Source organism: Gopherus flavomarginatus, chromosome 3 (assembly GCF_025201925.1).
Source record: "Gopherus flavomarginatus isolate rGopFla2 chromosome 3, rGopFla2.mat.asm, whole genome shotgun sequence".
Lineage (NCBI taxonomy): Eukaryota > Metazoa > Chordata > Testudines > Testudinidae > Gopherus > Gopherus flavomarginatus.
In genome coordinates this window covers 172,518,636-172,542,697 of record NC_066619.1, presented here as the reverse complement: position 1 = coordinate 172,542,697, position 24,062 = coordinate 172,518,636, and the positions used below count along the sequence as shown (strand labels likewise).

Sequence of the window (24,062 nt, the reverse complement as noted above, 5' to 3'; positions counted from 1 at the left end):
TCTGAAATTTTGCATAAAAGGCAAAACATCCAACCTTACATTTACTTGTATATTTCCCTTCCCCCATTCATTTTAACCAGATTGCACCCCTTAGATTTCACTATTGAAAACAACAAATAGCTCTTCAACACAACCCAGTTTAGACTGAACAACATGACAGCATAACATGCAGAAGGGTAGTGAGTTTTATTCTGAGTGGCATATAGCACAGGGGAAATACTAGGGTAGCTTAGCTTGTATTCCTCTGGTAGAGCACAAGCAGCTGAACATCCAATAGATAACAGTTTTACTGGCTACTTTCAAAGCGTGAAGTCAGCCATGGAAACAAACAATAGAGAAAGAGAAGGGACCTGGAATGTGGTTCATACCTCACACTGGCAATGAAAGGGTTAAGGGGCATTGGTGAGCTCAATTAGCAACTACAGAGCACATCAGGCTCAATTAAGGCTATTATGTAGCGGAAGAGCTTTGTGGTTAATATAAAGAGGTTTCAGGGCAAAGGAGGAAAGAAGCCCAGGAGAGAAGGCCCTGGTGTTCTCTCCTGAGAAAGAAAGTCTGAATTGGTCAGGAGAGAGACTAAGAAACTACAGGGGTGGATAAAAGGGCAAGAACCAGATGTCCTGGGGGGAAAGCTCTGGGCAGTGTTGCTCACTACCAGAGGCAGAAAGGAGCTGGGCAAGAGGGCCTAGGAACAGACCAAGATAGGAAGAACCCAGGGAACAGCAAGAAGTTGGAGGGAGCAGACCTTGGGACCAGGACCAGAACCCAGAGGGTTGTGGGGGATCTGGGTTCCTCTCCCCAAACCAAGGAAGGTTGTGTCAAACCCCATCATGCAAGATACAAAGACTAGTGGAAGCCTTTAGACGAGAAAGTGGAAGGACCACTGGACTCAGGGTTAGGGGCCAAAACCCCGACATAGAATTCAATGACCTTATTTATCAGTTGGACTTTGTTACCCTTAGTCTCTCCCCACCAAGGTATGTCTACACTACAAAATTAGGTTGAATTTACAGAAGTAGATATTTTAGAAATCAATTTTATACAGTCGATTATGTGTACACCCATTTAAGACCATTAACTTGGCAGAGTGCGCCCACAGTACCGAGGCTAGCGTCAACTTCTGGAGCATTGCACTGTGGTAGCTATCCCACAGTTGCTGCAGTCTTTGCTGCCCATTGGAATTCTGGGTTGAGATCCCAAGCTTGATGTGTCAAAAACATTGTCGCAGGTGGTTCTGGGTACATGTCATCAGGCCCTCCCTCCGTGAAAGCAATGGCAAACAATCATTTCTCGCCTTTTTCCCCCCCTGGGTTACCCATGCGGACACCATACCACGGCAAGCATGGAACCCACTCAGCTCACCATCATCGTACGGCTCCTGGGTGCTGGCAGACGTGGCACTGCATTGCTACACAGCAGCAGCTCATTGCCTTTTGGCAGCAGATCGTGCATTAAGATTGGTAGCCATCGTCGTCATCTCCTGGGTGCTCTTTTAGCCAGCCTTGGTGAGGTCAGTCAGGGACGCCTGGGCAGACATGGGTGCTCCTGGCAGACCTCGGTATGGTCGGTCAGGGCGCCTGGCATAAATGGGAGTGACTCCAGGTCATTCTCTTTTTAAGTTCCATCTCCTGGAGAGTCAGTCTTGCCTGCAGTCATCCTGCACTGTCTTCTGGCAAGTAGCCAGGAGACGATGATGGCTAGCAATCGTACTGCACCGTCTGCTGCCAGCCTAAGATGTATAAGAGAGATGGAGTGGATCAAAAGAAGAAAGATACCAGAATGGTTTGTATTCATTTGCTCCCCCCTCCTGCCTTCTGTGAAATCAATGTCCAACAATAGTTTCAGTGAGGTCTGTCAGGGGCCCCTTGAAAAGTTTAATGGAGATTCAGTCTTGCCTGGAATAGTAGGGGGGAGGAATAGCTCAGTGGTTTGAGTACTGGCCTGCTAAACCCAGGGTTTTGAGTTCAATCCTTCAGGGGGCCATTTTGTGTGACAGTGGGGTGCGTTTCTCCTTGATGCAAATCCACCCCCTTTGTTGATTAATTCCCTGTAAGCTATGTCCTCAGTTGACCCTCCCTTGGCACAATGCAACTCCTGGAGACCAATACCATCAAATTGCGACCACACTACCCCAAATTCGACCCGGCAAGGTCAATTTCAGCACTAATCCCCTCATCAGGGGAGGAGTATAGAAATCAATTTTAAGATCCCTTTAAGTTAAAAAAAAAAAAAAAGAAACAAAAAAAACAAACCACACACACACACACCTTTGTCGTGTGTACGGGGGCAGGGTTAAATCGATGTAATGCTGCTAAATTTAACCTAAGCTCGTAGTGTAGACCAGGACTAAGTGACCTGCCAGAGATGGAGAGAAGAATCTCTAATCTCTAAACTGGAGAGCAGACCTTGAAATATAAAAACAAACAGGGACTTAGCCCAATCATCACGGGAGAAAAATTCTTAATAGCTGAAATAGTCTATTTTCTTATACCTCGCTTTTTGTTAGTGTTTATGAATCATTTTCAATTAAAGTATAAGACTATGAGAAAAAGCAAACCAGTGCACCCAGCCAACCAGCATCTTCGAGTCAGCAACAAGTTAATTGCAGTGCTACAAAGCACAGCTCTAACCTGCCCTTTATGAATTGTGTGGTGTGCTGGCTGGAAGGGTTTATATTGCTTAATAAAGCCATCCTTGTGCTTCACAGGCAGACTTGCAGCTAGTCAGTGAGGTATGGTCTGTTTGAAAAATGTAAATAAGAACAGGGAAGTGGTACATCTCTAATATATAGCCGGTATAAAAACCATCAATAATCAAAACAAGGTTTTTTTGGGATATGGTATTTCTATAATTTGTGCTAAATTTAGATTTAATTGTAGAATTAAATCTAAGTAGTTTTACAAGAGTGTCTTTCACAACTGAATTTTAGCAGCAAAGCTTTAGAGATGTTCTTACCATGCTTCAGATGTAGGCAGCTGTCATTCTGGGGCCTGTACCTGTAGAAGATTGTTGTTCTTTAACAAAATTTCCATAGAAGAGTTTTTGCACATTCCAAATAAGTTTTATACCACAATATATTATAATTTGTTTTGTTCTTTTTTATGGTTCTTATACCAGCCATTTTGTTGTTTTTTTAAATATATTTTTCAAGGACAAGGACAAGGAAAAGAAAGAGACCTCACTGATGCTTTGAGCCAACCTATAAGGCAGCTGTTAGTGTACAAAAACTAAAATGTAAAAACACAATGGAAATACTACAGTGGTTACTAAAGAGACATGAAAGGATTATTTAGTGTCAAATAATCACAGGTCTGACACACTTTCTTTGGTCTAAGTATGATAGGGAAATGGGCATAAAGGAAATAAACAAGCAAAACAAGACAAGGTGGCAATGGATAAGTTTATCCAAAGTGAAAACACTCAGTTTCTATCTGAGGAGTGAAAAAGCGTATTTGATGTATGTTTAGCCACTCACATTCAAAATAAAATATTTTAAATATAAGAAGAGGTGAATCAGAAACAAGTGAAAGTGTTCTGAAATGGAACAGTAAGTGGTGTGTGTGTGTGAGAGAGAGAGAGAGAGAGAGATTGATTGATTCCACATGTGACATGGAAAGTAAAAACAAAAACAAGAGAGACAGCCACTCTCAACATACCTGCCGTTGACTCCTGTAGCTTCTCTCTCTTCCTCTTCTTTTTCTTCCCCTGGAAGATAGATCATTTTACCATACCGCTCTATATATAGAATTTTTTTTTCCTTTGTCACCTCCACCCAATAACCATTAAATGAATTCTTTGCATAACACCCCAAATCTGAGGATATTGCGAGAAAGTGGCATTGAAGCAATGGCATTTTCAATGTAGTTAAAACCCAATCTTACATTTCTTCCAGCTGTTCCAACTGTAGCCACAGATTTACCCTTTTCATGCTTATGGAGAAATGTGCAAGGGCCTTAGAATGCGTTTTTTTAAAATGTGACAATTCTAGACACCTAGCATTTGCCAGCATTATTTCGTCCCAGGTAGACCACCAGCAGAAATATTTTTTTGCTGATGTAGAAACACTAGGTGAGTGCCATAATTTACAGTCCTAAGATGCCTTCATATTTCATCTTAGAATCTAATAGGAAAGAAATGGTCCTATGTGACACCAACAAAAGGGTTTTCCAGGTGCAGAAATAGTTGGCAACTAAACTTGCCCTCCTGTTATAAATCACTCAGGGAAAGTTTGTTCCAGTATGTTAACTGTAAAAATCAAGGCCCTGTGTGTCATGAGGCTGAACAATTTGCCACAGAAGCCACCCTTAGACCAGATTTCATTAAAAAATTGTTAGTCCTTGTGCTCACAAAGATAACCTTTTAAAAACCATGAACCAAGTATAAAATCCATGCAGCATGGTCTCTGAGTTTGCAAAGAGCCTGAAACAATAGCTCAAAGAGCCAAGATGTGGTATTAACTGAGGGGGGAGGGGTCGGCTTAACTACATTGCTCAGAGGTATGGATTTTTACACCCCAGAGCAATGTAATGGAGTCGACCTAACTTTTTAGTGTAGACCAGGCCTAAGACATATTTAAAATCAACTATAGGATACCAGAAACTTGCTTGGAATATATTGAGTTCAAATGTAGTTTTTGTTTACCATATTACTGATGAATGGGAGTGTAAAACTCATGTTAATAGGTAAAGTGGTCAGCCAAAAGGACTGGTGAACAACTCCTGATTTGTATCAGATCACTCATTCAAGTATCTCAAAGCACTTTTGCAGACACTAAATTCCAAGCACACGTGGTAGGGATATCTACTTCACATATGTAAACCGAGGCACAAAATGTTAGATTATTTGCCCAGGATCACAACAATTTTTTAGCCACTGAATGCAACAGAACCGTTAAGGATAGGCCATAAAGGCTTTAGATGTGACCAGAACTCCTGCCTTGCTTTAACACTATATGAGCACTTATGTGGCCACCTAGCAGTCATGCCAACTCACACAGTAAAAGAATGTGTCAGGAGTTAACCGTTTCCCTCTTCATATATGAAATAGCGCAGGACCTCATCTGTGATCTTTTACAAAGCTTCAGTTTTTAACAAGGCCCACAATTTTAGCTTCTGTTGGCCTTCACCCATTCTAACTGCCATCTCTACATCCTTCAGTGGCGTTTCTTTCCTGCCCTACATTGCTATCAAAACTCTGGTCTTCTAAACTTCATTGGGATGATAAGGAAGAATAAGTCTGTGATCTGACCCAGCTAGTATTTGTTAAGAGTCTATTTCCAAACATTATGCCACTTTCCACTCAGCACTCTGCCAATACTGGCCTGCATCACTCCTCATGTTCACCTCCTTGACTGTCCGCAGCAGAGCGCCAATTGCACCAGATAACTGGATCTGAATCAGCTTCCAGAGGCTAGATCAAGACCAAACACTTAACTTGTGAGCAAAACCAAACGTCAAGGGCTCTGAAAGCACATCAGCACCTGTGCCACCTAGATCTCTAGATAGAGTGCTTCTTTACAGAGCAGCTGTCATGATGCAACATGCAGTTTGAGAATATCAGGAGAGCAAGACCTTTTTTTGTTTGACCCTGCCATCTGAGGTGAAGTTATGAATACACTGGAGTATTAAGACAGATGAAAACTATTTGAAATTAGATCAGGAAATCCGGGAAAAGTTAGTTGTCAGCATTCCCCAAAAAAAAGATATTAAATTCTGACAGCTCAGACATTGCTACATTAACATTATTTTCTTGGGTCTCTTACAATGGTGTTATCAAATGACAGAAGTAGTTTTGCTAGCAATTTCCCCCTCTTTACTGACGAGGATCCCAATACAATGTCTTTACAAGAATACCATGAGAAATTTTTTTTTTTGCCAAGGATCTTGTCACCTTAAACAACAATGCACTTAGGAAATGTTCCTTCTCATGAGATTTCGGAGAGAGTCCAAATAAAACAAAAGCATCACATGGAGTGGCGGGGAGGGGGAAGAGATGTTGTATACATTAATAGCCCCAAAACATAGTAACATCCAAGGGTATTTATACCTCATGTACTAGATATATATTGGCCAGTCTAAAGTCCAATTCAAACATAACCAGGCAAAGTGAGCATTTTAAAAAAGTGAATCACTGTTGAAGCAATTTATTTTAAGTCATAAACTGCTCTCTGCTGGGCTGTTATGCTCATCACCTCTGTGACACAGAATTGTATTCTTCTAAGAGAAAAAGGTACTGCAACCTTGTGTCCATCATACACATGCACCCAGAGAAGTGTGATAGAGTACTAAACAAAACAGTTGGTGACACCAAAAACAGGAGTGCCCTTATTTGCAACATCAAAAATACCCAATGGTCTCAACATGCCACTTCTGCCTCACTGTCCGAATGTAATGGCTAGCAGCATGCTCTGATTTGGGCTTGAAAATAATGCCAACAAATCATTGATCTGGAGGTGCTGCACTGGAGATAGACATCAAACCCAACTTCCCTATGGTCTCCCCTATATAGTTTATTGCCAGCATTTCCTCACACAGGTGCTGGTTTTCCTACCCAAGGCACTGTTACAGATATTGCCTAGCTCTCTGGTTCATCTATGGAGTACTGCTGGGCTGGCCATGCAACAGAACAGGGAGCCCAATGCAGCTGCAACTTGGAATATTCCGTAAGAGGAAAGCTCTGTGGTGAGGTGCAAATATACTATGGTGATGGGTGGCACAGAAGAGTCTATTAATAGGTGGAACAGGTCAATCTCTTACCATAGACAGGGCTTACAAGAAGTAATAAGTGTGCGCTAACATAGCTGGGCGTGGGAGTCAGGTGGGAACAAGCCAATTTTTTTTAGTAAAGATAATAGCCCTGAAACCACTTGACCTGACTAACACCCTCACTGCTAAGAATTCCACACACCCCCCATACTCAGGGTTTATTTGTGAGTTAAACTCGAAGAAAAACTGGTTTATAATGAAAACTGTAGCTACCATGGGCTCTTTTAGGTATTTGTTTTCAGTTGACTCAGAACATCCGGAGTGCTTTGTTTTGATTCTGCTATTTTCTGGTGTTTTTCAGCCTGTGTGGGTTATTTATTTATTTATATGAAGATTTCAAATTCAAATGTGGCCAATGTTTAGAGACACAAAAGTCTAAACAAAACATTTTTTCTTTTGAAATTCTTCTGTTTTTTTTCTTGTTAAAAATCTGAGTCAAATTCAACCTGAATTCACAAATAGGCTTTAGTGCTCCAAAATGATTAAAAAGGCAGCTTTATTTAGCTCCAGGATCAGAGCATCACACAATTAGAATATTTATTCTCCAACACCTGTAAGAGATAGTGTAATAAAGTGCATTCTCTAAGTGACCAAGATCACAGATTGCAGAGGCGGAAATTAAACCCTGCTCTCCCAAGTCAGCGGCTAGGATGCTGCTTCCTACAGAACCACAAGCTTCATGTTTTGACCAGGTCACATTTTGACCTGTTAAAGTAGTTACAAGCACAGACATTATGAAATTAAGTTTTGAGCCTCCTTTTCAGCAATCAATGGGCAATAGATCAGTTTGGATATGTCTTCATGAGGTATAATGGTAGATTCAAAAGGCTACACTTTCAGAGCAGCAGACTGATATTTAATTGCTTGGCTCTCTCAAGGCTAAATTCTCTCCACAGCTTTGAATATTCACTCCAGAATGCAGCATGAGCAAGGGCCAGATTTTAGCCAACTGCATTTTCCTTCCGTTCATATATCTCTTACAATTACATGTACAATGAAGGAACATCCCATCAAACACTGTAAATACGTCTTTTCCTCTACTTTGGATCTTACTCAGGGTGGCCTCATGCTGAAAACTTTATTCACAACTTGATTTGGTATTTCAAAGTAATTTAGGATTTTTGGAGAAATGGGAAATTTTAAGATTTGAGATAAAAATCACTTTTCCGCAAACACACTGATTTTTATGTTCTCCTATAAAAGCGTCCATTCTGTGGAAGTTCTCTCAAAAGAAGATTTTTGGATAGCAATAGGCCAAGACCAAATGGAAAACAGCACGTGAAATTTGAAAAGAGTGGCTTTCACAGAGCTATATGTAGTAATATAATAAATTGTATAGGCCACATGATAATCTTAAGGGAGGAAAAAATCTTAATTCACTAATTCTACATGTTGAACTTTGAGTTTCCTCTTTCAGAAAAACATGAGGCATCATGCTCATGCATCACTCAGAAAGTATTAGGCTACAAAGTTTTCCAAACTTGGATGTTTAAAGTGAAGACCAAAAAACTTTTACACATCTATATGTATTGTCATTTTAGGCTAGGATTTTCAGAGAAGCCTAAGGGACTTAAGGTGACCAAACTCCCTTTGCTTCTTATCTACTCCACCCACACAGTTCTACACTAATTTGTAATTATGACACAAGAAGCACTAATGCAACTGCTAGCAGATTTCCTTAAAGAAAAGTAAATACAAAGGGAATTTTTTATGACCCTTTAAAAGGCTCTGGGAGGTGGGGTGGTAAAGTAAAAATCAGTTAGGAAACACTAGTCGAAAATATCCATCAAGTGAATGACTTACATAGTTATCTCTTGCAGACCAGCCTGGGTAAAGCTGCATGTGTAGCTGCCTTTCTTTCCGAGCTAGTTCATAATATTTAGCTTGTTCTTCACGGGAGAGAGCATGCCACTAGAAATAAAACAAACAGTGTTAAACTAGGAAATACATCACACTCAAGCAATGTGTCTCATGAACAAATGTTTCTGTGACCCTTTTTTGGTCTTTTCCCCCTGCAAGTGGAGAAGAAATTCATTACTGATCATGAGCTCTAGCATTTCCTACCCAACCATTTGAACATTTGTAAGCAATATAAATGCCAGCTGCCTAGAGCAAGACAAAATTTGTTTATGCCAACTAGAGGATTCTCCATATAATCTATTCAAGAAGCCATGATTGCCCATCGTCACATGAGAAGCCCACAGTACTGGTAATAAAACAAATTTGCCTTTACACAGCCTTCTCCATTTCACATATTTGAGTGCAAACATTAAAGGTATGTCTACACTACAGCAGTGAAACTGTGCAGCCATAGCACCATACTGTAGATGCTTCCTACAATCGACAGAAGGGGTTTTTCCATCAGTGTAGTTAATGTTGTCATAAACAGATAGCTAAGGGTTAATGTCTCTTTCACCTGAAGCACCTGACCAGAGGACCAATCAGGAAACCGGATTTTTTCAACTCTGGGTGGAGGGAATTGTGTGTCTGAGTCTTTTGTCTGTCTGCCTGCTTTCTCTGAGCTTTGGAGAAGCAGTTTCTACTTTCTAGTCTTCTGTTTCTAAGTGTAAGGACAAAGAGATCAGATAGTAAGTTATATGGTTTCTTTTCTTTGGTATTTGCATGAATATAAGTGCTGGAGTGCTTTGATTTGTATTCTTTTTGAATAAGGCTGTTTATTCAATATTCTTTTAAGCAATCGACCCTGTATTGTATCATCTTAATACAGAGAGAACATTTGTATGTATTTTTCTTTCTTTTTATATAAAGCTTTCTTTTAAGACCTGTTGGAGTTTTTCTTTACTTCAGGGAAATTGAGTCTGTACTCACCAGGGAATTGGTGGGAGGAAGAAATCAAGGGGAGATCTGTGTGTTGGATTGCTAGCCTGATTTTGCATTCCCTCTGGGGGAATAGGAAAGTACTTTTTGTTTCCAGGATTGGGAACAGAGAGGGGGATTCTCTCTGTGTAGTTTCACAGAGCTTGTGTCTGTGTATCTCTCCAGGAGCACCTGGAGGGGGGAAGGGAAAAAGGATTATTTCCCTTTGTTGTGAGACTCAAGGGATTTGGGTCTTGGGGTCCCCAGGGAAGGTTTTTCAGAGGAACCAGAGTGCCCCAAAACACTCTAATTTTTTGGGTGGTGGCAGCAGGTACCAGGTCCAAGCTGGTAACTAAGCTTGGAGGTTTTCATGCTAACCCCCATATTTTGGACGCTAAGGTCCAAATCTGGGACTAAGGTTATGATAAATGTCTCTCAAAAGGAAGTAGCTAGGTCAATGGAAGAATTTTTCCCATCAACCTTGCTGCATCTACTCCAGGGATTAGGTCAACCTAACCCCAGCACTTGGGGCAAATTTTTTTCACAGCCCCAAGTGACATACCTAGACTGGGTTTGTTTTTTTGTTTTTGTTTTTTTAAGAGTTAAGACTAGGCCTAAGTCTTGGTCTACACTTAGACATTAGGTTGCCATAGCTACGTTGGTCGTGGCAAGTCACACTCCTGACAGACACAGCTATGTCAACCGAACCCTCAATATAGGCACAGCTGCATCAACGGGAGAATGTGGGTCATGTTTCTAAATTTATGGAAAAAACCTCCCATAAAGTATACAGGACATATGTCTACAGTACAGGGGAAGGCCGGCATAGCTATGCCAGCACTCTCTCCACAGTGGAGAGACAGCCTAAGTAAGGCTCAAATACAAGAGAGCCTCCTGTCTTAGGTTTAAAAACAACTAATATATCCATATTCCTATAGGCTCGACTAACATGAAGGCTGGTAAATGAAGTTACAGAAAGAACGTCAGAAGCTATTTGGGGAAGGGATTTTTTGTTTGGTATCTGTACAGTGCCTAGCACTGTGGGATCCTGTTCCATGATTGGGACTCCTAGGCATTATGGTAATATAGAAAATTAACTTTTGCAAGTTTGCACCAGTAAGGCAACCAGATAGCTGAAGCATATCCTTGGAACCATGAATTCCACATTGCAGCAGCATCTGCAGCTCTGACTGTGACCTGTCCCCCTGCAAACATTAAACCAGTCTTTTGCTGGCTCCTGGGTGCAGAGAAACGTTTCTAAAAATACTGGAACAAGGACATTCCTCCTTTCCATCTTCCTAGCTTCATTAATGAATTTCCAAAGGCCAAAAAAAAAGCGATGCTTTGTTATTACCCACTTTTAAAAACTAACCTGCATAGTTGGCGGGGCACTGCCAGATAACAGGGGTCAATGTCTGACCCTTTTCAACTTCAGAACTAAAGAGTTTAGATAACTTTTTAAACTTGTGCAGAGTCAAATTTGTGGTTTTCCCCAGAAGAGCCATTTCCCTTGTTTGTTTGGATTCTTCACATAACGTGGAAGAGTTGTTTTTAAAAATGACAACGTGACGAACTAGCAGGGAGACTCAGAAGCAGGAGTGCCCAACTGAAACTAAACTACTTTTAACAAGAGACGAGGATTTCGGGTCAGGAGCATCCTTTTAATATCTTTTTGACACTTATGGCAAAGATTCACAGTAAAAGGTTTGGTTTTAACTTGGCAAGTTCCAAGATGTTGCTGAAAGCATAACAATCTAGCCTATTGATGGCTTTCTACCAAACTAAATGCATGGTATCTCAATGCTCTCCAAAAACCACCAACTATTCCAGAATAAATAATGTTAGTCTTTTACATCTGAGCAGTCAGTCAATCTGGGACAGCCAATAAAACGAAAGTAACAGCTATGGAACAAATGCCACACAAAGAACGCCATTCAGGCAGCAGGTAGACACAGCTAAGGCAGCCAACTTTCAATAGAAAGAGAGGCTAGACTAGAAAGGTCTGAGTACCTCAACTAGCTGCCAGTTTAGACATTTCTGCTCCAATGCACAGAAAGTGAAAATGCTTAGAAAAGTGTTTCAGATAAGATAGACATGTTTTTGGGAAGATTATGCTGTTCATAGCAAAACGATGCATTGACTATAGCTGCCTTACGACCATGAAAATAAAAAACATCTAATAAAGGGAGCTCACCTTTCCATTCAAAACTTAGTAGGAAGTTTACATGTAACATGAGCAGATGAAAGTGCAGTGGCAGGAGGAATTCCATTTTATTTTCTGGGGTCACTGGTTCCTAAAGGTCATGCAACTGTTTCTGATGTGGCTGAGCAGCAGGAGTTTCATTTCTCATTGGCTTAATCGTTCAGACTCCTGGACTATCCAGCAAAGCCTGGACTTCAAAATCTTACAGAAGATTTACTTGTACAAGTGCAGAGGCCCCTTTGGATAAAGGAGATGTTCTCCCATATCACATCTCTTGAAAGTGTGCTACACATGTTCAAATTAAGGTTTCATTGATTACTACTATATACAAGGATTTCAATTCAGGGTCTAAAAAAGAACTCAGGAAAGCAAGAGAATTCAGAGTTCAGAATGCACATTGGAGCTGGCACAGAGACCTTCATTCACAAAGTTATGCCAAGTGTGATGGGGGGTGTTGAGAGGGCAGGTATAACGATGCTAGTAAGGCTAGAATGATAGCCTAGATTTGCAGCCTTAAGGCTGCATTTCCTGACTTATGGGCATAAAACAATGCCCTATTACATTATCTGATGCTTTAAAAAAAAAAACAACATAGGCAGGCATTAGGAGCCATCATAATCTATAGATAAATTCTAATTTCACTACAGAGTAGACACGTAAGACCCATAAAGTTGCATTTTGTCAGATTCTGCAATTTTCATGGGTTTTTTATTAGATATCTATGTCTTGATATTTAACAGTTGCATCCACTACAGTCAGCAGTTCTCACTGATCCCAGAGTTCTGCCAACTTAAAATCTAGACTCCAGAGAGGCTCAGAGAATAGGAACTCATCCCACTTACAGCTAGGAGTTTGTCAAAGAGGTCACCATTTCACAATAGCATCAGAATGCCCAAAAGCCTGCAAGGGTGTCAGAATACAAGCTCTTTGAGGCAGAGACCACGTCCCTGTGTCTAACTGACAAGAGGCAATGAAAGGGAATGAAGGAGAGAGAGCAAATAAGGGCTCATCTTCACTTGACACACTTGAGTGGTGCAGCTGCAGCACTTCAGCATAGACACTATTTACACCAACAGGAGGGTTCTCCTATCAGCACAGGTAATCTACCTCCCCAAGAAGAGCTAGCTAGGTTGACAGAAGAATTTTTCCATTGGCCTAGCACTATCTACATCAGGGGTAGTCAGCTTTACTGTGTTACTCAAGGGTGTGGATTTTTCAGGCCCCTGAACAATGTAGCTAGGTCAACCTAACTGGAGTGTAGACCAGGCCTAAGGTTACAAACACTCAAGAGGCGCGCACACACACCCCTACGTTTTGTGTTTGTTTTGTTTCATTGAGGGAGATGGGGTGGTGGTGGATTAGTTAGAAAGTAAGAGCCACATAAAGTTGTTGACACACCTTAAAAGTAGGTCTTGAGGTACATTAGTGAGATTAGCGTGATAGCCTGGATTAAAAGATTCTGAGACTTGTGAGAAACAAAATGGAGCATCAAGGCCAGAATGATTAGTGGAGAGAAGGTGAGTATATTATTTTTTATATATAAGAATAATCATAATCAAATAAAGCATGTTTTGCTGGAGCCAGAAAGCAAAAACTCTACAATACACTTTACGAACAGAACCATACTCACATTGACACCAAACTGTTTTAAAAGCCAAGGGCTTTAAGTAGCTGGCAAGCACAGGTCAAACTAAAGAAGCCCCAGAAGAGAGAGAAAAACTGATCTTATTGGCAGTCTCAGAACTTGCACAGAAGGAAGAGAGAGAGGGGCTTTTTAATCATGTTCCTTGCATGTATTCTGATCTGATTTCTAAAGTAAAAATGCAGTGTACCAAGGCAACACAGCTTCACTACATCTCCTTGGCTAGTTTACTCATGCTGGGTGTGGATAATTCTAAGGTCTGGTCTACAATAGGAAGATGATGTAGTTATACCAACCTGAGTGATGTGAAAAATTCACATCACATACAATGCAGTTAAACCAACCTAACCCCCAGTGTAGACAGCAAAGAATCCTCCTGTCGACCTAACTACCACCTCTTGAGGATTATCTACAATGAGAGCATCCCTCCTCTCAGTATAGGTAGTGTCTACACTGAAGCAACAGCTATGCTGCTGTGGCATTTTATGTATAGACAAGTCCAAGGGATGGATTGTGGTTCTACTTAGAACATGCATTTTATTTTTAGATCAACTGAATCTAATAAAAGTCTTTCCACTTGCTTTTTACTCCCCAAGATAGAGTTAGGGAAATATTAAAACAGTCCTTGGTAACATACACATTAGACAGAATCACAACTTTTATGTTGAGTGCTGCAGTCAAAAGGAGAGGGGCAAGTCTGATGATATGGCTAACTCCCCTGCATGAAACCAAGATGACAGTTTTTATTTTTAGTTGCATATCCTTGCTTTTACTAACTGTTAATGTGTATTCTAGTCAACACATCAAGCCAGGAAATTTGCCTTAAAACCCTCTAAAAAGGCTATATACACCAATTACTAGTAAGTACATATGACTGTACATACCCTTCTGCCAAGAATCTGGTTGATAGCTGCGCTCTCTTTCAGAGTACACTCTGCTACGACGTTTGCTCTCATTTCTTTCATGTATAACATAAAAGCATTCAGAGGTTTTTTAATGTGAGGTCTTTTCGGCTCTTGCTCTTTTCTCTGTTCATGCTGAGGCTTCCTAAAACGTGGGGGGGGGGGGGGAAAGACAGAACATCTATTTACCCTTAGCCTAAAAGTTATTGAGAGGAATATTTTCAAGCTTCAATTTGAAATTAAGGATGTGCTACTGTATGTTAAGTTTGAGAGCTCATGTTTGATCTACTACTGCAACTTTTGAACTTACAGTAGAATCTCAATGTTACAAACACCAGAGTTATGAACTGACTGGTCAACCACATGCCTCATTTGAACCAGAAATGGAGATGGAAGGAGGAGGAGGAGGAAAACGAAGAAAAGAAAGCAAATACTGTACAGTACTGCGTTACACTACTAAAAAATAAAAGGGAAGTTTACTAAAAGTTTTGACGAGGTAAGGAAACTTTCTGTGCTTGTTGCATTTAAATTAAAATGGATAAAAACAGCATTTTTCTTCTGCCTAGCAAAGTTTCAAAGCTGTATTAAGTCAATGTTCGGTTGTAAACTTGTGAAAGAACAACTGCAACATTTTGTTCAGAGTTATGAACAGGCTCCATTCCTGAGGTTTTCGTAACCATGAGGTTCTACTGTATTCTGTACTTAGGACTGAATTTAGTCCTCATGGGAGGACTGTTGGATTGGCAGTCCTTGACGATGAATGAAATTGTACTTGATTTATCCATGAAAAAACACATACTGCCAGCATGTTTCCCCAGTGCTCTGGAAGGACATCTTTAGAGGTGAAAAGGTAGGTCAGTCTCCTTGCCCATTTATTTCTTGAGTCCTTTGTGTTCATCTGCTAAAAAGGATGCCAAATTATAGTGGTGGCTTTTGCAGTTAACACCTTTGCACTAGAAACTGACTGAGTATCAGCTCACAAGCCTAGCTTCAGATATGCCACTGAATGGCAATACACCTTTCGGCAGCTACCACCTTAGATAACATTCAAGGGAGCGACCTAGAAATAAAGGTTTCATTCATCTCAATACTCCTCCCATGAGCCATCCACTCTCCCCTTTAGTTATGGCAAACTTTTACAGAATCATAATTCAGAGTGACTATGAAGGACACTTGCTTTGTTTTTTTACTTCTCAGTCCTCCTTTTAACTATTAATCTGCAAACACTTCAGGATTTAAGGGCTAGCACAGAAAGGCAGACTCACACATGCATTAAGTCGCTGTCAGTGTGTGGATGTTCTTGTTTGACTTGAGGTGTTACAATAGCTGGGTGAGGAATTCCAGTTGCGTGAGGGCCTGCAGGACCAGGAATCATATGATGTGAAAACCTAAAAAAACAAACCAAGTAGAGAGTCTATAACAACAGGAAGAACAGGCTGCACATCCAAAGCTTGTACATTAGCAGTAGAACACTACACAGCTTGCAACAAAGAATATGTAAAAATTAGTTAGTGAAGAGTCATGCATTGTATCTAAGCTTATTCAAAATAGGCCAACATTTTGGTCTGAAGAAGTTATTTTGTTACTTCTCAGATAAAGAGATGGCAATGTACACAAGTAAGTGTAACATACCTACTGTTGCACTAGATATCAACAAAAATACATTTTCCCTTAACCAAAAGGGACATTTCCATAGCAGCATACAAGTGCTGAAAATATCCATCACCAGCCAACAAAGGAGGGAGCTGCCATGCAGGGGGAGGGCAAAAAGGAAGAGAACAGTTCTTTCAAAAAAAACCCATAGGTATGTTGGTATTTAGTTTAGAACCTTTGGCTTTTCAAAATATTTTAAAGTAAACATGTAAGGGTCCAAGATCATTTCACCTATACCCCTACTTCCCCGACATTCTGGGCTAAATCTTTTAACTCTGAAGGCAAATCTGGTATTTTGGAAGGGAAAACCAACTGGTTCTTCCAGAACTAGACGACGTTCCCTTTCATTGTGTTAAGAATGAAGTCATCCTCATAATCAGGTGTACGATCCTCAAAGTGCTGAGCATTCTGGCTCCAATCAAGCAATGCATTCAAGCACACGTTTATCTTTAAGCATGCAAAATAGTCTGCTGTAAAAGCAAGAACATGCCTCGGTAGCTTGCTTGATTTCAGTCCCAAGTGTTCAGTACTTGCAGGATCAAGCCCCAAAAGAGAGCCGTTTACTGCATTTGTCAGTGTTAAAGCTTATGCTACAGTGATTTGCACAAGAGAGCCCAGTAACCCAACAGAATGAGGTTAGGAGGGGGCAAAGTTTGTTGTGGGGAGAGTAGCTATTTTCCCTCTTGGATACCCTGACTGAAACATGCCTGTAGTTCACCTGAAAAGGAGTAGAGGAAGAGTAATTAAACACAGAAGCCCATATAAAAAGTTGTGAGGAGCCCACCACTTAAGTGGACAATCCAAAGCCCAGTGTGAAAACAAAACAAAATGCAGAGATGAGACATTGCAACCTTGTGTACACCAAGCACAGGATGTGTAAGCCATCTTTCCAGAGTGCAAAAGCATTACACAGAGAAGATTTGGAGTTTGGCATGGCCAAGTCTCAGCATTGCTTGCTTGCGCTAATATGTAAACATAGTGCCTGATTCACACACCAGTACAGACATACTGTGTGTATTTACAGCTTGTTGGCATCCCTTTCCTTCTAATAGCTTTGGGCTAAGAAATTCCAACTGGGGAGTAGTTCTGCATATTTCCACATGGCACAGAACCCAATTTGAACTATTTAAGAGTGTAATTACATAATTCAAACTGGAATGAGAAGTTTTGCCTGGTTTCATATTTGAAGAATAAAAACGGGTATTTCCTAATTCATTGTGTCTAACAAACAATGCCCATTTTATATGAAATGGTTTGATTATCCATTAGCACAATTCATAAGTGTTCTAATTTCAATACTTCACTGACTGTCAGGGAAATACTGAATGAGACTAGTATGGGATCCAGGCAAACTGTACATACACAAACGTTTTAAATAAAAATTATACATACATTTTTCACTGACTGAAAAGCAAACAAAGGCAGACCAAGATGCAAGCAGAAGAGCAACTTGCCCTTTAATGCCAGCAGTTACTCCCCGGTCATACACCTCCTACACCTACCTGGACATGGAATGGTCGACTGAGAGTGAGGATGGGTAGGGCTGCCTGAATCCACTCGAGATGGGATATACAGGCTGACCTTGCCTGAGGTCACAGAAGAAAGGAACCCATCAATAATATGATATTGTATTAAAAGATACCCTAGAGTCACAAGCACTTGATGGGAACTCAGCATGGTAGCATAAACAGTTATGTGCCATGTATTCTATAGCTCATAGGTGTCTACATGCTTGCACTGAATAAGATTTCTCTCGCCCACTGAAAAGATATTTGTAATCTAGGTTTTGTTTAAAAAAAAAACAAACAAAAAAACATTGCCTACTTTTAAGTCATTGGGCCAGGTTCCAATACCATCAACTCCTGTGGAACAGTAGTCCCACTGCAATCAGTGATGAATACCAGAGTTTGGTGCACTGGTAGTGTATTAACAGTGACTCCCACAGAACTATTTGGAGAGTTTTCTTTCTTTTTTTGGGGGGGGGTGAGGTGGGGATTTTTGAAATCCCAGGCCTGTCTTCATTTTACATTTCATACAGCATGTCACAAGTTGTCAGCACTTTTAAGAAGCTAAACAAAAAAGTTATATTTTATTAATAAATATAAATAAAAATGAAAAGTACACTTTAGTTACTTGGGTTTAAGGCTTTTCGGGGGAGGAGGAGAGGCAATCAAGTGACTAAAACCAGCTCATTTGAAACCCTACCATTCTTTAGAATTTCTTAAAGATATCGTCACTATATATGGACTTCTATCACCAATTAATGCTTCAAACACTTTGAACTTTTTCTGCTTAGTTCACATCGTCTTCACTTACAGTTGACGTTGATGCAACTCTTGAACAAGGATTAATGCACTCAAGTAATAAAGTTCAGACAGAATAATTGATCCAGCTTTGAAAGACTAAGCTCAATCAATTCTATTCAAACACTTATTGATAGACAAATTTAGTGTTAAAACTGGGACTTCCAAAGCTACTGCATTTATAATGCTCAGGATGAGAGTTTTCACACTAAGTGAGTGGAGGTGGGTGGCGGGGAGAAGAGTGCTCAAACCCAGAAAAAAGTGGTAGAAATCTCAGTAATGCTGCAGCACAGAAATGAGCTGGAAAGAGGCAGAGCATAACTGACTGTGGAATATGTTCAGGTATGAGTGAGCACTGCTGAGTGGATTTCCAAATTTACAATTAAATAGTCTCTCCTTTTCCTTCCAGTTTCCTTCCTCCCTTCCACACCCTCCCAATCTTTGCATCAAGAAACTATTCAGAAGAAATGCTGGCACTTAACCAAAGCTGGAAAAGGACCACCAGAAATCATCTGGTAGAGGTGGAGGCGGCAGCTCAGTCTCGAGACCAGTGAACAGTAAACTGGAAATCAAGTGCTCTGTCTTTGTTATTAACTTACTATTGTGGCTTTCAGCCAGTGATTTTTGTCCTGATACCACAAGACAGAGCACCCAGAGCTCATACTCAGACTTTATGTCCAGAAGGGACCATCATCATCATCATCTAGTCTGACCTGACCTCTTGCACACGGCAGGCCACAGACCCTTGCCCAGCCACTCCTGCAATAGACCCATAACCTCTGGCTGAGTTACTTAAATCTTCAAATCTTGATTTAAAGACTGCAAGTTTCAGAGAATCCACCATTTACTCTACTCCAGTTCAAACCAGCCAGTGACTTGTGCCCCCTGCTGCAGGGGAGGGTGAAAGACTCCCTGAATCTCTGCCAATCTGATCTGGAGCAAAATTCTTTGATGGCCATATCTGGAGTTGGGAATCAGACCCTGAGCATGTGGGTGAGACCCACCAGCCAAACACCAGGGAAAGAATTCTCCGTAGTAACTCTGAGCCCTCCTCATCTACTGTCCTATTTCTGGCCATTGGAGATATTTGCCACTGTAAGCAATCGTCATACCATCCCCTCCATAACCTTATCAAGCTCAATCTTAAAACACATGTATTTTTGCCCTCTTTGGAACTTCACTCCTCTGACCATCAGCAACCTAAATTTCTAATCTAAACTTCTTGATGGCCAATATATATCCACTTGTTCCATCTTGTTCCAACTTTGGACCTTAATTTAAAGGCTCCTCTCTCTCCCTGCTGTTTATCCCTCTGATGAATTTAGAGCAATCATTTCTCCTCAACCTTCATTTGGTTAAGATAAACAAGCCAGGCTCCTTAAGTTGAGAGGCTGCTCAGCACCTTGCATGATCTGGTCTGAAATGTACGTTGGTTTCCCCTCAATCTAAAATTGGAATGATAATACTTACCATTAGATAGGGCACAGAATTGAGTAACAAGGTATGGGATTCTAATTCACTTAACCCCTCTGCATTCAGATTGTCCTCCTACAGTTATGTATACACATTTGTTATCCATTCTAAAATGCTTGGAGATTCTCAGACAGTAAGCATTCAGCATTATTGATCATTCTGTAATGGGAGACATTATATGTAAACACTACCTCCTGAAGGAATCCTATTCTGAATATGGGAGTAGGAGCCTTAGACTGCTAGTGTTAAAAATTAACAAAAATATACAAGCTCTCCAGTAACTGAGTACTGTCCTCAAATCTTATTGATTCTGTAAGGAACATAATATAAAGTTTGTTCTCTATTTTGGTGCAGTTTCCAGTAAATAAACAATTCCATACTTGAAAGTTTGTTACAAGTAATTGCAATTTTGTTTGTTAAAAAAAATTGATATTTCTTGAGACCTGTTTTTCTGCAATCCTACCACATGTCAAGACCCAGAAGTGTGAGCCATAAAAACTATTCTCACTTCAAAGTGAAATCTGTGTATTTCAATTCCTGTACATGTTAAAACACAGACCCAATTCATTTCAAAGATAAAAAAATGTTGATCTTTCAAACTAAAATAAAATATAGTCATTTCTCTGACCGTAGCGATGTTTTTCTTAGTTCATAAATTCTGCATTTCATTCAATAATCCTAAAGAATGTGCGTGAACATATGTCTAAGCAGCAGCAAGAGGATCTTACCAGCCAAGAGGTGGCGTTATCTGTCCTACGCCACCAGGAGACAAGGGATAGAAGGTAGGGATATCAGGAGCTGGAGGATGTCTGGACATGCCTGTCAGAGTATGGAGAACAAGTTTGGTATTTAAGTGAAAATGTAGTGATTAATACTATAATACAAAAACAACATGGTTAACATCGCAGTAAAAATTGTTGTTCTATACAAGGAAGTCTAGCTTCATTTTTGGTTAGTATTACAAGAGAAACACCATTAATTCCAGCCTTTAGAATAATAAGTAGAGCTTGCATCCTCTACTAGATGCAGGATTAAAAGGGCGGGGGGGAGGGGAGAACCTCTTGAGACAAGTAAAGTGGAAGGAGAAGACAAAAACAACCACCAAAAAAACCCCTGACCATGAATGCAGCACCCATGAAATCTAAAAATCGTATGGAGATGCTGTGGCAATACTTCATCTCTGAAGTGTTGCACTGAACCTACTGACAGAGTCCTGAGCAAATGTTCTGAAGAGCCACATGAAATGAGAAAAATAAAGCGTTTTCAAACAGGCAGCACACCAGAGCTAACAGATTAGGTAAATTGTTACTTGTACATTTTTCACTAGTTCCCTTATGAATTTACAGATTTTCGAAACTTGCTACCACAGAGGATCAGTAGTTAATTAAGAATCATTTTCAGGCCTGTAATGGTCACACTTGATATGATTCATTTGGCTTCTGATTGTCACTCCAGCTCCAACTAAGCTCTTCATCAAGTTGACTCCTATGGGCTCCAAGGTCAATCTCTGTTGCACTGGTAGTGTTTCATGGAAAAAAAATAAGAGTCCCATGAGAAGTGATCCATCAGTTCACATTCCCCAGAATACAAAGTCCTACAACTGTAGGAATCACCTCAAGATTAAAACTAATCCTAGTCCCAACTGGGTCTGTGGTTAACATGTTTTACCTAAAACTCATGCTCCAAGGAGAGAAAGAATTATGGCTAGAGGCCACAGAGACATTGGTTTATTTAAAATATGTTTCAGGAGGAGGAGGGGTTTGGAACAGCAAGAATTGCAAATTTAACTTCACATGTTAAATCAGCTACTTGAAAATGTGTATTAAATATTTATATAGAGACACTCTAAAGGTGAAAGATGGAATGTGTCTGATCTTTACTTTGAGTCTCTTAATGTTGATATATTTTGACCACAAACTGATTTTTAAAATCTGCATTTAAGATTAAGGGATTTAAAAGGGTATGTTAGAAATCTTAAAATTGTAGCGGGGAGGGGGTGAGGATGGCAAAAATGTCACCTTAACGGTGTTGCTGCTACTCTGTCAGTTTTGACATTTCAGTAGGAGCTGAAATGAACAATTTAAGACCAGAAAATTCATCTATGGTAAATTCATGGTTACAAGGGGGCGGGGGGGACACCCAGAAACTAGGATCTGAAGCAATTCATTTGATTGAGTCCTCAGATCAAAGAGTAACCAGGAGGTAGGACACAAACACCAATGCAAGCATATGGCAGGAAGCTTTCTTGAAGTTTACTGCGGACATCTGGTCATTCTACATTTTACTAGATTCTGGTGCACAGACAGTATTTAAATTGGGAGACCTAGTTTGACTAAAACCGTGGAGTATTTGGTCACCTTAGAGGCCTCCAGCCTTCTCGTTCATTCCCACTTCCAGCAACCTTTCATCTGCTCAGAAGCATGAGCACTGGAAGATCCCCTAGTTCAGTGAGAATAGGATCTATTCCTTGTGTTAAGGGAAAGATCTGGCAAGGAGAGAGAAAGGAAGGACAACAACAGAAGAAACCAAAATAAGGGAGGACTTTAAGCTAGGGCCTATGATGGATACAAGAGAAAAATGACTGTTGTACAGAAAGACACATGAAAAGCAAATCCTGGCTGAAGTCTCAACATCTTTGGAGTTCCTGTGTTGTGCACCCAATGAGCCACCACAGGCTGGCAACTCTGACATAAGGGATAAAACTTCAGTGTCATAATGGGGGCACATCATAGCAATGGGACTGAGTAATTTGTTCAAAGTCCCCGATGAATTAATTCATATACATATTTATCTTCTGCATTCATGCCCAGAGAGCAAGACTCACAAGGCCAGCACAGTCAGTACTACTGTCCCCGTTATAGGAGCTGGAGTAGTGCCCTGGTCTATACTTGCTTGCCTCAAGGCTTAAATTCGGACCATCTCACAAGCTAGACATTTAGGAATTAAACAGGAATCACACAAGAGAGTGTGACTGGTTCTTGGATACAGTCCATTGATATTGGTGGCATAGGAAGGACAATGAGCACACAAAGGATACATGGGATGAGTTTAGAAAACCTCCCTCAAATGGACAATACTGACAAGTACTCAACGATTTGTCTAGAGATGGGCTTGCACCCGGACCCCAATCCAGAACTCAATGGACCTTCACATTCTAGCTGTGCAGCTTGGCAGTCCTCCAGGAGTATACAAGAGTACTGAAACTAAGGGAGGCAACTGCTACTGATTTCAGTCTATGGATTACGCACATAGCTAGTCCCCTATGCAACCTGAGCCAGCTGCCACCAGTCCCTCCACAAGGCCAAGTCTGCTGCCTTTGTTTCCCCAGTAGAGACCATGACCATCACAGACCCAAGGGAGCAGCCTCTGAGCAGGCCCTCTACGGAGGGCAAGGAGCTCTGCTTTCTTTTCTCCAGGTATTACTGGCTGCCCTAACATCCAAGGGAAGCAAGAGACTTTTCTACAGCCTCCTAACTACCTGTTTTAATAATGATAGCATCTATTAAATCTGTGCCTCTATTGCTCCATCTGCTGGGCTACCCTGGCCTCTGAACCCTCTGTTGTTCCTTTTCCTTATCTCCAAATGCTGTGCCACTATCTTCTGACCTGGATCACCCCTCCACTCTCAGCTTCACCTTGTTCATCATTGTGCCTCGTGTGTCTAGCTTATACCCACCTCGCTTGCTCCTTCCTTGTTCTTGCCAGTCCCCTGCCCTCACCACACCATACTCCCCTCCTTCTCATTTCCCCTCTTGGGGATCTCATTGGGAGCTTGTTTCCTTGCTCTCAAATCCACTCATCTCCATCGCGTTCTGTGCATCTTCACTTCTGGTGATCTGTCTCAATCCAGGTTAGTACACTCCCACACCACGTTTTAGGAGCAATTGAACCATGAGACTAAATTAATCAAGACCCACATGGTTTTAGGTGAAAACTACCAGCACCTCTGGTTTCAAACAAGATTCGTAGATCTTCTCAAGTCTTTCAGTGAAGCCCCATAAATTGCACTTAGTGACATTGTGTTTGTATGTTGCAGGACAAAGCTGCCCAGCATACTGTAAATCTGTTCAATGGCCACTACATCTAGGAGATAAACTTACAAAACTATTTGGTTTGTATGTTTTACATGCACAAAGAAACAGCTGACATCTAAAGATGCATACATCTAAAAATCAGTCTTTTTGCAAGATTAGAAATCTTACACAATTCAGCTACATGCCCAAGATTCTGTTACACTTACATTGCCTGAAATTGTGTGTTCTGAAAACTACACATGTATTTTATAGACCACTACTCAATTAAGAT

The 24,062-nt window shown here is 40.7% G+C and overlaps 1 protein-coding gene across 7 annotated transcripts in view; it reads right to left on the bottom strand.

Annotated features, from left to right (window-relative positions):
- LEF1 (lymphoid enhancer binding factor 1) overlaps positions 1–24,062 on the bottom strand; it is a 97,794-nt gene that overhangs the window by 14,104 nt on the left and 59,628 nt on the right. For 2 of the 7 annotated variants that reach the window (XM_050944522.1, XM_050944523.1), the window contains exons 6-12: positions 20,486–20,576; positions 17,484–17,567; positions 15,594–15,716; positions 14,311–14,473; positions 8,568–8,675; positions 3,657–3,705; positions 2,956–2,996 (exon numbers count right to left, since the gene is read on the bottom strand). In XM_050944522.1, coding sequence (XP_050800479.1) covers positions 2,962–2,996; positions 3,657–3,705; positions 8,568–8,675; positions 14,311–14,473; positions 15,594–15,716; positions 17,484–17,567; positions 20,486–20,576 — 653 coding nt within the window. In that variant the 3' untranslated portion in view covers positions 2,956–2,961. The remainder of the gene's footprint in view (positions 1–2,955; positions 2,997–3,656; positions 3,706–8,567; positions 8,676–14,310; positions 14,474–15,593; positions 15,717–17,483; positions 17,568–20,485; positions 20,577–24,062) is intronic. The other 5 variants (XM_050944520.1, XM_050944521.1, XM_050944524.1 and 2 more) reach the window with 3 other exon arrangements.